At 33.5% G+C, this 14,528-nt stretch overlaps 3 protein-coding genes across 3 annotated transcripts; all 3 read right to left on the bottom strand.

Annotated features, from left to right (window-relative positions):
• Positions 1-2,542: 2,542 nt before the first annotated feature.
• GCK72_009930 (uncharacterized protein) lies at positions 2,543-2,906 on the bottom strand (the record flags this gene model as incomplete). The annotated part of the gene is made up of 2 exons (XM_053727603.1): positions 2,543-2,752; positions 2,895-2,906. The coding sequence occupies 2 exons, from the start codon at positions 2,904-2,906 to the stop codon at positions 2,543-2,545; spliced, it is 222 nt and encodes a 73-aa protein (XP_053587180.1).
• A 2,746-nt stretch (positions 2,907-5,652) lies between these two features.
• On the bottom strand, positions 5,653-7,516 carry GCK72_009929 (uncharacterized protein; the record flags this gene model as incomplete). Its single annotated transcript, XM_003094957.2, has 5 exons — positions 5,653-5,715; positions 5,768-5,924; positions 5,974-6,088; positions 6,145-6,269; positions 7,458-7,516. 5 exons carry the CDS (start codon positions 7,514-7,516, stop codon positions 5,653-5,655), a joined length of 519 nt encoding a protein of 172 aa, XP_003095005.2.
• A 2,262-nt stretch (positions 7,517-9,778) lies between these two features.
• On the bottom strand, positions 9,779-10,690 carry GCK72_009928 (uncharacterized protein; the record flags this gene model as incomplete). The annotated part of the gene is made up of 2 exons (XM_003094953.2): positions 9,779-9,863; positions 10,569-10,690. The coding sequence occupies 2 exons, from the start codon at positions 10,688-10,690 to the stop codon at positions 9,779-9,781; spliced, it is 207 nt and encodes a 68-aa protein (XP_003095001.2).
• Positions 10,691-14,528: the final 3,838 nt, after the last annotated feature.

The following is a 14,528-nucleotide window of genomic DNA, read 5'->3' as shown; positions in this document are numbered from 1 at the left end:
AACAAAAATGTCAATGGAAATATGAGCCTGAGTACAGTAATCTTAATCTCCTAACACGAGTCATATTTTTGCCGGCTAATTCTAAGAAAACTAATCTTAATAATGGCGTTAGACACTGTTTTCTTTATGGTACACAAATTTTTCCACTTTTGCTGTTAAGTTTTTTTTTGAGCCAATAGTTTATCGGTCACTGTTTGACAGTGAGAGGCATTGAGCATGAAAGAAGAAAGAGAATGTCAAGTGGACAGACTGGTGCTTTTTGAGCAGCATAGATTATTATACACATATCAGACAGTGTTGACATAGATGTGTATATGTGTGATAAAGGAGCTCCAATGGCGTTCGCAAGTGAAGAACAACTTAGCTGTGTTTCTTGTTCACATAACAAAAATCGAAAACTTGAAATATTTCACAGAAATATCAATGATAATCACAAAACTACCCGAGAGACTACTGGCTGAAAATCTTTACTGTCGTGAACCTAAAGACCATAGGAAAAATTCTCTGTAAGACTTTCTGATCTGACGGACTACTGATAACTGGACTATTGTTGAGGTACTGTAAAATTGTAAAACATTGTGAGTCTTGAGAACATTTTCCCTCAGCTTTTCATTCAAAATTTTGAGTTCTAACTTTCGTTTAGTGGAGAACAACTTTCTTAGAAGAATCGATACTGATTTAAAGAAAAGTTTCAGAAAAACATTTCCTCGTAGCTTTAAACTTTGTGATTGACGATTTCCCATGATCAGTGGTAACTGATAAGCTCTTGAGTCAATAACAAAGTCACACACGCATTTAACACAGAATGAACACCGAGGTATTGGGTAAACAGTTGAAAGAAATAAGTGATGAAGAATGAAGAAAAGAAAGTTTTGAGGAAAGAAACAATAAGTTTTCACTAAAAAACTATGAGTTCACTCAAGATATTTCAAACCTTATTATTATGTAAAAGGAACTTTTTGAAAAGACGAAATGATAGAAACTCGCAGACAATTCTCTTTTTCGATTCACTGACCGACGGACACTCTACAACACATAAAACATCTGCCTCTTCTCGTTCCAAATCGCTGGTGTTGATCGTCAACTGTTCACAAACTTTGTAATACGTTTTGGAGAATCAAAAAAGTTTTGGAAAAAAATATCGACACTTCTCTTTTCCAGTTGCAAAGAACTTGACTATATGTATTTCCACGATAAGTTTTACTTCGGTCATGAAGATCGAAGATATAAGAAACTGGAAGATAAATAAAAAATGTAATTTTGAATCATCACGGATTGGAAATAATGAGTTAGATAACAGATGAGCATGAGCCAACCAACTGTCAGTGTGGAGAGTGGAAAAGTGTGGTCAACAGAGTCGGGGACTTTTTTTTTGATGTTCAATCGAAAAGTATTGGAGAAGATATAGGAAAGGAATGACTAATACGTTTTTAGGTAGCAAATGACTTCAACCATGAAATTAATATGACAAATACGACGAGAAAAAAAACAGCTGAATGGTTGTCACTGATAAAATAGATATGATTTAGACAGGTTGAAAAGTTTCAAATGATTAAACAGGTTTGTTCTCATTTGAGCTCGAAAATTATGCGATTTGCTATCCGAATGGAAGCTTGGAACTTCAAGAAGCATCTTTATCAATCTGATATGAAGAAATTTCATTTACTTTGTCAATGAGATATTAATCTCAACTCTGTATAATTGAAATACTGAGACCGAATACAATAAAAAAGAAAACATTATCGGAGAATGGACAATGAAAAAATTCTACAACCCGTTCTGGAGTAAAAAAGCAGAAAAATAGACAAACTTCACGGGGATGAGCCCCTAAGGACATGTGCTCGTAGTACGAGAAGCTACTATTATAAAAAAAAACAGAACGCAACTTTGAGAAATACATATTTAGAGTATCAAAAAGACCTTGAAATGAAGTACTATTAAAAGACAAGAGTTACTGTCTGCCGGTCTCTTCTCCCGATACAGTGTCTCTGCGCTGCCGCCAAATCGTGGTATTCAAATGTCTTCTTTGTGAATGGGGGAGGAATGGAAGGTGGTAAGGTGAAGGAAAAAGATCATGTCAATCAGAGAGATGCAGACATTACTTCTCCCTTCTTTTTTGGTGGGAGAGTGAGGACATTCATCTGTTTGGCATGACGCCAGATGGTCTTGGAACAACTAATTTACTTGTGTAACAGAACAAACACATGAGATACTAGGTTGAATTTCGTTTTTTCTCAACTTTGAGTTTTCTATAAATAAATATCATAACCGATAAAGTTAGGAAAGAGTAGCCAAAAAGAATAAAGCTTACTATTTACATTACTGTAGTTACGAAGTGAGTTTTCTAGAAGAAAAACAAGAAAAATGAACTGTTTTTTACCCAATCCAATTAGCAACCGATTCCAACAATTATATACACCCGAGAAAGAAAAAGAAACTGGTTTTTGTTAGTGATGTTTTCGGGTGAGAAAATATTTCTTGAAAGAAATATTTGGGTATAAGTAGAGGGAAGACTGAAACTGCTCCGTTAGGGTTCCCTTTTCTAGAGATAATATATCATCATTACCTTTCGTCCCAACACTTTCTTCTCCTTTTTCGATGAATTGTTAATCACAGACGATCCATTGAGTGAATGAGTACTTTGGAGATTCGATGAACTCCCTCCGCCAACGCCTTCAGCTTTCTTATCCATTCCTATCAATTTTTTCATTCCTGTTATGTACTCGCGTTGTACTTCCAAGTTCGAAGTGATCTGAAGAGAAAGAATTGGAGTTGAAAAAAAGATGCTGAGAGGAGAACGTTTAAAAATAAAAAGGTTGAAATGAAGATTGACGTGGAACAAATGACCAAATTGAGACATTGTTGACCAAATTGATATCATTCGGTTGGCTAACGTTAGACGACATTAAAAACAAATCACCCAAAATTTACAAAAATCCACTAAAAATACACCTTTATTTTACCTTAGAAGAAGCTGATTTAAAAAAGTTCCAACATACTTATACACAGTTTCTGTTGAAATCTAAACAAACATATCATCTGCGCGGTCAAAGAGCCTTTCTGTTTGTATAAGCTAACCCGGATAGAGAAAAATGTTTTTTAAAGAAGAAAAGTCTAAAATATCCCACTGGTTAGGAACGGTGAAAACGAATTTAAAATTAAATGTTCTGTGTCAGAGGGAAGAAAAGTTCATGTCTATTGTAGTGAACTACTTGATTCTGAATACATACAATTTCTAGTAACCCGTCATGAAATCCTAGAGGAAATTGAAAACAATAGTAATGTGGAAAAATGTAATTTGTACAACAACCACTATAACACAATTCAATACCGATGTTTCACAACAATTACAATAGCGATATAATATGATGATACTATTTTATAATAACACCTTTCCGCATAAATGCGCTTCACACGGCATCAAAACTTTCCTATGTTGCTGAAAAATGTTTCATCGGTAACATGCCTTCTGTGTGACAGTGAGACCATATTACTGGGTATTGAAAAAAGTTTGTACTTTTATATGAAGACGGTGGGAATTCAAGAAGTACAAAAACCGAGTGGGGGCTTCCAGTAAACACGAAATTGAATCTAAAGTCGAAGCATCCGAATATCAAGAAAACGACATTAGTATGTTCTAAAAGTTCCTGAGTTTGTTTTTTCAAAAAAGAAATACACAGCACTGGAACAACGAAATTTTAAGAAGAATCAAATTGAGCCTGACACTGTCTCGCCCACTGTTCAACTTGCATTTCTGAACAGATTGAAAATTTTTGAATTTTCGCTATGAAACAAGTGAAACGTGAAGATAATTCAACATAATGCCCGATATGTCTTTTCTCAAAACATCAGCCGGAAAAATTCTGAAGGCAAATGTTTACATCATGCAGACAATACGGGAAGGAATGCACCACGCAAAAAACCGCTATCTGTCCAAAACAGGTCAACAAAAAATACTTTTATATTCAAAAAAGAAAATACCAGGTGTGTCTCTAACTGTTTTGAAAGGGGGCGGACAATAGAGACGGAGAGAATTCCTGAATGGTTAAAGAGACGACGAGAAAATGAGGGAACTGTTTTGGCGGGAACTTTGTCTCCCAGGTGCGTACAGGTGGTGAGATATGGAATAAGCGAAGGGAGAGAGGATGATTCTACCAAAAAGGAAAAAACTAATAACTGCACCTTTCCATCTGCTGATTTCTCTACATTATTGTAATATTTTTTACAACGGTGAGGATAAAAATTCTAAAGTATGAAATTCGTATGGAGGTCTGTATAATTGACAATTAATATCGATTCCAAATCCGACACCTTCTATTGGAATAAAAAGGTTTTTTCAGAACCTGTGCCTTTTGGGCGAACAATAGATGACCTTTGAACCACCACCATTCCGCACTCAGTTCTTTTAATACGTAGATTCTTTTGTAGCAATTCTCACAAAGGAAATACCGGACGAAAATGGAACAACAATCAGAATGTTAGAGTTTTGCGAAGAGTTTTGACAAAGGAATAGATTTCTCAAAGTTAAATTTGCGTTTTCGAGTAAAAACTTTTTTTAAACTTGCTGAAAAATCATTTAAAAAAAATAATAAAAAAATTTAAAAGATTACTGTAGAGCTAGAATGTGCATTTTGTCGGCGACAAAGTTGCGGACTAACAAACTTTTTAAAAATTCAGGTTTTTCTGTCGTTCAAAGTAAATTTTAAGTGCGAAATTAAAATAATGTTCCACAAAAAACTAAAAAAAAGAAAGTCTTTCATTTGAAAATGGATACATCTCTTCGATGAGACAGATACTTTTAAAAGTGTATCGGCTGAAAAACTATGATATCCAATTACAAAAAAATGATTTCATAAAATCCACGCATAATTCCAGCGGATGCTTTGTTGAAATCGAAATCTAGACGCCTTTCTCCTGAAATTTCACTTTTCTTTGTCCTTTCTCTCTGTTTCTTCTTCTCATACACTGTCTCTTCCTGTCCTCATATCTCGGAAATCCATCTGTCGAGATAAATAATAATATAAATTGTCACATTCATGTTCAGAAGGAAATGAGAATTGTTCAATGCGTTTGTCAGGCAATCATAATTTATCACTTTATTGATAAATAAATCTTTGAAGTTGTATAGCGATATTCGCTCTTCAATGTGAACTTGTCGTTAACGATTCGTTATACATATTAGCAGAGCAATTTCGTTACAACTGCGCCCCATCGCAAATGAGAGAGTATCGGCGAGAGACGCAGAGTTTTTTCTGGCGCGAAACTGGTTTTCACCATTTTTGATCTATTTTCACAAGTTTCAATTAAAAATTGCCAATTTTCGAGAGAAAATTTTGCAAAAGTAGATCAAAAATAGTGGAAATTTGTTTTGCGCCAGAAAAAACTCTGCGTCTCTCGCCGAAACTCTCTCGTTTGCGGTGGGGCGCAGTTGTAAGAAGCTAATAAGCATTAGTACAGAAGAATATCATTTGTTAGCTTTTTTTCGGAGGAAAAATACAATTGAAATCAAGCAAGAATTATACACCACCCGCAATAAAACAAATCATTAAAATTCAGTTCGTGTTTTTGATTCACGAATCACCGTTGATTAAGAGCAAATTGGCCACTAGAAGAGTGAGAAATAAAGGGAAATCAGTCAATTGTATTATTAAATTAGACCATTTTTGGTTCGACATGAGGTTTGAACATGAAGGCGCACACGGAATCTTTGTGTACCTAAAATTCAAAATTAAATAATTTCTCTAAAACTAATTAATTAAGCAAAAACCTTCTGTTTCTTGCGCAACATTGCCCTTGGATCGTCATCGAATTGCTCTGGATTTCTAGGTGCTCGGAGATCTCCGCTCTCCGGTTTTCGCACTTTCTGTGGCTCTTCATCTTCGATGTAAACTGAAGTATTCTGAGAATCTCCCATGTGATCATCTCTGAAAGTATTGATTTAGATGAATATTCTCTGATTAGTCTTATAATTACTCTAGTTCACTGCCCTCCAATGGGTCAGGGGGTCCATTGAAACATCCTTCTTCTGCTTGAATCTCATAAACTCTTTTCGAGTGCATCACGACGTTGTTATATGGATTGTTTGAACCTGGAACTAATTAAGTTTGAATTTAAATTAGAAGATAACTAAGTTTTAAAACTCACGAAGCATATCTTTTGAATCATCTCTTGCCAATGCTTTGTGCATAAATCTCATCATTAGATAACATCCGAAAAAGATGACAACAACAGCTGTGAGGACAATGCATAGGATGATTAGACCAGTTAGACTGCAAAACAATTCGTTGTTTTTCTAGTTTTAAATTAACTTGGAATTGGGTGATTTATTATAAAACTGGCTTCTAGATTCTCAGATACTATCTCATTAGAACTAGCGTCGATTCTCATTAAGTTCTCATCCAGATCAGCAAGTTATCAATATTTTTCAAGTTAGAAGCATCCTCCCTCAATCAATTGGGATATTCAGAGCAAAATTCACGAGCGTGCAAACCTGAACAATTCATCAAATCTCCATGTTGGAGGAGAAGACGGCGGAGCTGTTTTTGACATGTAAAGCATTAGAAAATTGAAAATAAAGAAGAAGACGAAGTATATTGGAGTCCCCGAAAAAACGAACTGAATCGTTTTCTTCCGACAAAAAATTTTGTGCGGAGAAGGCGGAGACATATTTCAACCACTCGAGAAACCACAAATCAAATTTTGAAAACGGAAAAACTTTTTGAAAAAAACTTTGAAATGTTGTGTTCGTTAGGAGGAGTTTAGTGGTTTTCTTTCGTTTTTCAAAGATCTAAAAGAAGATTTTTTGGTTGAGATCATATTTTGTTTAGCTTGGAATTAATTATAGATGAGACAATTGTAATCAATTATTTTTAAATGCAAATTCCAATAAACTGTTTCATCAGATTTTCTACATCAATCTTTGAAAAATCTCTGAAGTTTTTTTCTGAAATTTTGCACCAAGGTTTTTTGAGAAAAACTCTGACTGAACATTTACGTCATTGAATCTGGAGATGACAGTTTCTGTCTTCTGAATCATTTCAATAGTTTTCGTTCCGAAAGATAATCTGCTTTTGATTGGCCATTGAACATGTACCATACATAATCTCAATAAAGCATCAACAATGACGTCGGAAGCTAAAGATATCATCAAAAGAGATTGCCATTCGAACTGATCTTCCTAGCATTTTCGTCATTTTCAACAGAAAAAATGAAAATGTCTGAAAATAAACCTTTTATCAAATCATAAATGTCACCGTTTTATCAGATTAGTTTTACCTCAGATAAATCTAAATTCAGATAAAAGTAATCAAAGATCAGAAAGTATATTTTGATGATCTTATGATTGGATTAATATTAGAAAATGAAGATTCGATTACTGTAGATACATTTGAATATTTATATCCCCACATTCATAGAACTTGACAAAAATCACAACTTTCGAGATAACGCTCTCTCACCTGACAGGCAAATAATCTTCAAAAATCCAACGTTCTTGATCGATTTTGAATGATTTCATTTGACTTTCACGCTAGAAAAAATAATGATTCAGAGGAGAATGGAATAAAAATTGAGATTGAAAAAATGAACAATTGAATGGAATGATGGGAAGAAGAAGAGAAATAAAGTAAAAAGAAGAGATTCGGAGAAAAAAAGTCAACGTGATTTGAGTAACATTTCTCGATAAAAGTAAAAATGATCCATTTTGATTAATAAAAACTGATAGACCATTAAATCGTTTAACAAATATCGAATCAGATCTTTCCGACGATTCTTGGTTTCTGTTTTACGATTTTTCAGTTCTACCATATTTACTTCAAAATATTTTAGTTGGACTTTCTCCAAAATTAAAACTCTCATATTGTATAAAAAGTCATAAACCATTCTCTGAACTCATGAATGTGATTCTCAAGTTTTCTATGAAATTGTAAAATTATTTGGCTTATTGAGTAAAAACAAGAATTTGTTACATGAAATTTCTATAATTATTACGGTAGGTTGTTCTAGATGACAGTCTGATTTTTCTCCCGATTTCCCATCATTCCATTATCAAAAATAGACTAGAAATCTTACAAAAGACTTTTCAACCATCCGAATCATCACAGTGAAATTCCTCAAATCGACTGATTGTTCGACCGAAAAAACGGTCGAATGATGTGAATAAGAAGTTGAAAGAGGAATGTTGAAAAGCAAGGAAAAGAGTCGAAATAACAAATGTTTCTTCTTCTTTTTTTCAGAAGAAAAAACTATGGCCTCTTTTCTTCGACGGAGCAAAAACTCTCTATGGTTACTGAATAAATCCCGAAAAAACATGAGAAACGAGATGGGATTAGTGGGAGAAAAAGGAATGAGAAGGGGGAACAGAGTGTATAAATTTCTCCGCGTATTGCACACTTCTGTGCGTATATGAAAAAGAAATCATCGGGACATCAGCTAATCCGAATGTAAGCTCGTTTTTTTTTTCAGATTTACAGCAGATGTAATATTTTCCAGTAGACAGATAAATGAGTCTAGTCGTTGGATCAGAGATACATCAAGAAAGAGAACCCTGAATTTCTCCGAGCAACTATCAGATGTTTAAATGATGACAGACAGTTTCAACCTCATTCTATTGTTTCGAAGTTCCAATCTGAATCTACTTACGTCGCTATTTAGTAATAGTTGTTTTTCCTGATTAGTTTTAGTGAATTAACGAAAAGCGGCTGCAAAATTGGCGGAAACATAGCGGCCGACATCTCACGGGCCTACTATCTTTCTCATGCAGGTGGACTCCGCCTACTTTCCCTCGGTTTCTCGTGAGGCAAAATGGAAAATGAGTTTGGAGATAAAATAGTTTTTTGAAATTTTTTTGATGGAAATGGATAGAATGACGAATAGTCTTCACTTTGAAACTAATCCCGTTCCGAAATGTTGGGAATGAGCTGAGTTATTGGGCAACACTGAAACTTTTTCAGAAGCTGTTAACTTAATATTTAAAAAAAGAAATTTCGATGTTTTTCAGTGATACAGATGTCCAATAAATATTCCCTAACAAGATTGAAATTTAATTACATATAATGAAATCTATGTAAAGTGAAAGTTTTGAGAGCACACAACTGTGTAACGTTTTTTGAGAGATGGACTAAGGTCAGTTAAAATGAAGATCTTGTTAAAGTTTTTTCTCAATTTTCTGCATAACAGGGAACCGAAGACTACCCCGCTTTTGTGAAAATCCTAATATGAACTAGAAGAAAAGGAAATAGAAAAAGAAGATTACAGCTAATTACTTCAAGTTTTCAGATGTGTTCGATGCAATTTTTGTTCAGTGAGCGGCAGGAAATCGTCGTGAAAAGAGAGGAAAAAACATAATGAAATGATAATGAGACTAGAGATGAAGTGCATGTTAAATCTTCTTTACTATCTACTTTACAATGAGTCACTGACTTGAATAAAATAACAACTTAGAGACAAATTTCAATCTGAAATCTCAAGAGCACTTGATTTCAAATTCATGAATAAAAAGGGGATAAAGAAATAGATCATTCAGAAAATTCGAACTCTCTCATTTCTTTTTTGCATGAAATTGGGAAGAAATCCTACTAAAATTGTGGTTAGTGACAACAAAAACTCAAAGAAACGAAGATTTCTGATTGTTCTCTTTTGATATTTTCCATTTTTTTAATCCATCATTGAGAGCCATTTCAACTGAATGTCTAATCTTATTCACAGCATTTCACATCAATGAAGTTTTGTTTGAATTCTTGAAGTTTCAATACAGATGATAGAAATAAACCGTCGAAGATTAATCTACTGATAAGATCAAATTAGTTGTGGAGAAAGCTGATTTCATGGAAAGTTGGGTCAACTCAGCAGAGATCCTTGCTGAGCTGTATTTATAGTTTGTAAGGCAAAAATCTATGAATTCAAAGAAAAATTAACATGATTCAATAGTATTTTCTTCTCAAAATATCTCTCATTTCGAGAATTTTCGAATACAACCAGGGTTTAGTATCTACAGTACAAAACTCCAAATTCTACCAATCAACACTTCAAATACTGGAAAACAAAGAACGAAAACAAGTTTTCTAGGTAAAGAATAAATATTGTTAGCTTTCCTTCTTTTTCCTCAAAAACTGGGCGGTACCATTGGTAAAATAGAGAAACTCAGTGAGGCGTTTTCAAATTAGAAGGAGAGACCTTTTTAGAGAGAGGCCAAAGGGAGACAACTCAATTGTTTCCCTCATTTTCTTTCAACTCATTCTCCATTCTACCGACCGGAAATTCTGGAGGCAGAGGAGAGAAAAAAGAGGAATTTTTGAATAATTGAGTTTTGAGCTGCTTCTGACAGAACTCGTAATATGAACTTTTGGGTTTTGGGTCAGAGTTTTTGATCCTTGTTGACGATTTCTGCAGAATAGTGGGCTTTGGAAAAGAATAAAAATGAATTCCGGAGGGATTCACGAAAATGGAAAAACTAACTGATTTTCTCAAGCACTAATAACATTATGATGAGAAAGCTGAAACACTTGGGATCGGAACAGGAATCAAGCATTGGTTGATCACCGAATCGATTTGTTTTGACTCAAACTCACTTGGTTCCGATAGAAAGTGACTGTTTCTTGCCAAAGAACTCGGCCAAAAACGATCTTTCTCCAGCAGTATCGTCAGCCGAAAACACTATTTCCCCAGGACTCAAGTCATCCGGATCGAGCATTGTCATCTGAAAAGTTAACTCCTTTTAAAAATATCTAAAAATTTGTTAATTTCGGTTAATTTCATCAATATTCTAATTACCCCTTTAATTGATATCTTGATCATACACGTTTCGATGACATCATTTTCTCTCCTACAACGAAGTTCAATTTCTCGTCCAAAAACTAGAACTTTTGCCTACAGGAAATGAGCTTGATTTCCCTTTTCGCTCCTTCGCTTTTGCAGAAAACTAACCATTTTTGAAAAGTGGTGAGGAAATGGAAATTTAATGGGAAGGTGGTCTATTGTCACTGATTATAATTGTAACTTTAACTGAACGCATTCATCAAAAAATTGAATGCCGTTGTTTTTTTCTCTAATTTACAGATGTTCATCTAATAAAAGGCTTCATGACGTCTACTGACGTAGCATAGGAGACGTAGAAGTTAGGATTACGTGTCAACGAAAAGGAGAATCTGAAGTTTTTAGCTCACTCATTTCAGACTAATTATCTAAAATCACAAACTCATCATATTTCGGCCCAATTCAATGAACATATGAAAAAGGAATTGTCTGAAAGTACCAAAATCTTCTATTCTCTCATGAAAATAAAAATTCAGAGAACCTACTTCAACAATAAAAAATGTGCTCTTATTCTTTTCTCTCCACTTCATTTTTCTTTCGTCAACTTGAAAAATTTGGCTGAAGAAGAACGGGGAAGTAAACAAAATCTAGACAAAATACGAAGACGTGAGAGAATATAATAACAATATATACTGCAAAATAAGGTGATTGAGATGAGGAAAAAAGCAGTTATTATAAAGTATTTTCTATAGATCAACCACTTTTTTTCTTGTTGGTATTCGCTTGAAAAAATGAGAAAAATACGAAGTCTTACGTGGAGACATTGAAATGGGTGGTTGTTCGATGAAAATGAATAGGGCAATTTGTAGTTCGAATTCACAGATTCAGAGAAATGTAATATGTTTTCTGTAAGATTCCGTATTCTTTTCAGAAGTTCCCTCGTCCTCTTCTGACCGATTCAGTAGTCTCTTCAATTGATAAAAGATCTAGTTATTTGACACATCTTCGTATTAGGGAAGGGTCAAAAGTTATAAGTCAGAAAGAGTTTTCCCCAGTATTCCGTTCATTTTCAGATTCAAAATACTAGTGAGATTAATGATGTCTTAAAGACTGGAGTAGATGAATTTTAAAACGGAAATTCGACATTTTCTTATCCAAGACTTGACATTTTTGTGTGATAAACAGTGGAAAAAAAGCAAGAAAACTAATGAAATAAAAGTGATCGTAATCTTCACAAACGTTCCAGCGAAAAAATAGAAAATCTAGGACTGTGTTCAGAAAATGTTCACTAATTACTGATAACGTTCAGTGTTGTAGAGTACCACCTTCCGGAGAGACAAAACAGAACAAAAAAAATTTTTTACATCATAAACAGGAAAAATAGTTCAAGAACTCTGTGATAATACATAAGAAGAAACGACTCACTTCATATTCATACAGATCAGAATACTCGGGTGGAATAACAGCTAAACGTCTTGTTCGGTGTTTCCTTTTCTTATGAATTTGTTTTTTTGGAAAAGACAACATTTCGAATATTCTAGAGATAATTTCGAGGAGAAGAACCTTTACTTTCTTCAGATGAGAATCGGGAATATTGGATATGTTATCCGGAAGCAAAGAAGAAAAAGGAAGTGAGAGAAAAGAGCAAAAAGAAGAAATAAAAACTAATTTAGTGGAGCACTCGGTGACAACTTGACAGCGGAATCTGAACGAAGAAAAAAGAAAAAAAAGTTTTTTATCAATGGGAAAGTGACGAATGTTTTTTAGAAAAAAATAAGACAGAGAGTGAAAGGTTGAAGATTAAAACTCAATAGCATAATACGAATTTTAAACATTAATTTTTTGATTAAAATTGTATTTGTCAACTTGGAATTGGTAGCTGATTACCCGAATTCGAGACGGGTTTCGAGAGTAAACTTTTTTGAGGATAAATCAAAACTATTGCTAGAAAGCTAAAAGTTATTGGAAAGCCCTATAGAGTTCACAAAAAGGTGTGCACATACCGTTTCCTCATTGTTCTTCTCTTCATTCCAAACTGGTATTAACAATAAAAAATCTCTCATTTTGAAATTAAAAGTCAGAAAATAAAAGAAATATTGTTGATATATGTTCAACTTTTTTCCTTTTTTCAATATCACGAACAGTTTCAGTCAACTTTTCTATCTTCTTTTGGATTTGCATACATTTTCATACTTCTCTTGTTTTTTAAACCCACTTTTTAAACGAAAAATGATTCTTCTCATTCTAAATATTTGGAAAAAAGGACATCATACTCTCGAACCCATGAAATCAGACCTTGGGAACAGACGCTGGGAAAGCTGTCTATTTCTCTTTTCTCTAATTTCTTCCGGATTTTGAAAATAAAAATTCCTTGAGATGTTCCCATTCTAAAATGCGCTTATCTATCTCTCTGATTCCAATTTTCTTTTCTTTTTTCTCGAATATTTAAAGCGAATAATATCCAACTCACCACCATCTTGCATAAAAAATAAAAAAGAAAAGAGGAACAAAAGTGGAAAAATGGAGAATTTCCTTCCTCTTGTTGAATAGCTTTTTGGTGGATATGTTGATTCTCTAACAGAGAAAAAACAAAAGATAATGAGAAATTCCTGTGGATTTTTTGAAAAAAAAAAACGAAGAAAAAATATCAGAAACGAATAAATAAAGATATTTTCAGCGACAAATAATTTGATTGGAGTATAATAAAATATAGAATTCAATTGAAATTATGGAACTACGTTGGTAACTTTTAATCGAGTTTCTTCTTTTGGAAGAAGTTGCGAATGGAAAGAAGTGAGGATCTGGAAAGTAGAATTTTCAGTTCTGAGTTGATTCAATTTTACTGCGTAATGTTGTTTTTGGAATTTCAAAATGAAGGTGTTATTGGAAAATATTTGAAGAAAATGAAATTTAGGATTCTTGGATTTTAATAGAACTACTATAGAACGGTTTATATAGTATTGCTCCATTGGGAACTTTCTTGAAATGTTAATTAGTTTTGTTCTGATAGAAAAAAGAAGTAATGTGAGTTGACTGTTACTTGTTGAGTTTTATCAGAGTTCATTTCATCATATCAGAAGTTACCTCAGCATCTTCTTCTTTTTACTCCTATTGGAGAAAAAATAGTTAAAACTGGATGATGTTAATATCTTATTCATGAACTTCAATTCGATTTCTTCAATAAAACATCATTCTAATTTAACATTAAAAAAGAAGGAAATAAAGAAAACGAGCGTCCGAAACAACAACAAATTCATTGAAGTCAACCCAAAAACATGACTATTAGAACACCGAAAAACAAGGAATTTAAGCATTGAAAAAGTTTGTTTTTGAAGTCAAAACGAGTCACTAATGAGCGCCAAGCGGGATCCAATTAATTTTTAATGTTTACTTTGGTTTAGAAAAGACAAATGAGCAGTAATGGATGGGAGAGGAGGAGGAATGATGTAATTTCCAGAAAAAATATTTCAGAGAACTGTTTTTTTTTGGAAAAGAGATGTCTCATTCGAACTCAATTAAAACTGGAGTTTAGAACTTGTCTGTTCATTGATAGCTTTTTTCGAACAAAAAATAACTTTCAGATCAACAAAGATAGAAATGCAATCTGAAAAGGCCTTGTATATTCTTGAACTTGAACTTTAAAAAGTTAAACAATACTCAACAATAAAAAAAGTGTACGGTAAACCCGGGCCAGCTAATTATCGCAGAAAAAAATTAAGGAGAAAATTCAAACAGAATCTGGAATAAAATCTTATTATCCACTAATATTCCCCTGG

This window comes from Caenorhabditis remanei, chromosome III (assembly GCF_010183535.1).
Source record: "Caenorhabditis remanei strain PX506 chromosome III, whole genome shotgun sequence".
In the NCBI taxonomy this organism is placed as follows: Eukaryota; Metazoa; Nematoda; class Chromadorea; order Rhabditida; family Rhabditidae; genus Caenorhabditis; species Caenorhabditis remanei.
This window is presented reverse-complemented; position numbering and strand designations above follow the sequence as displayed.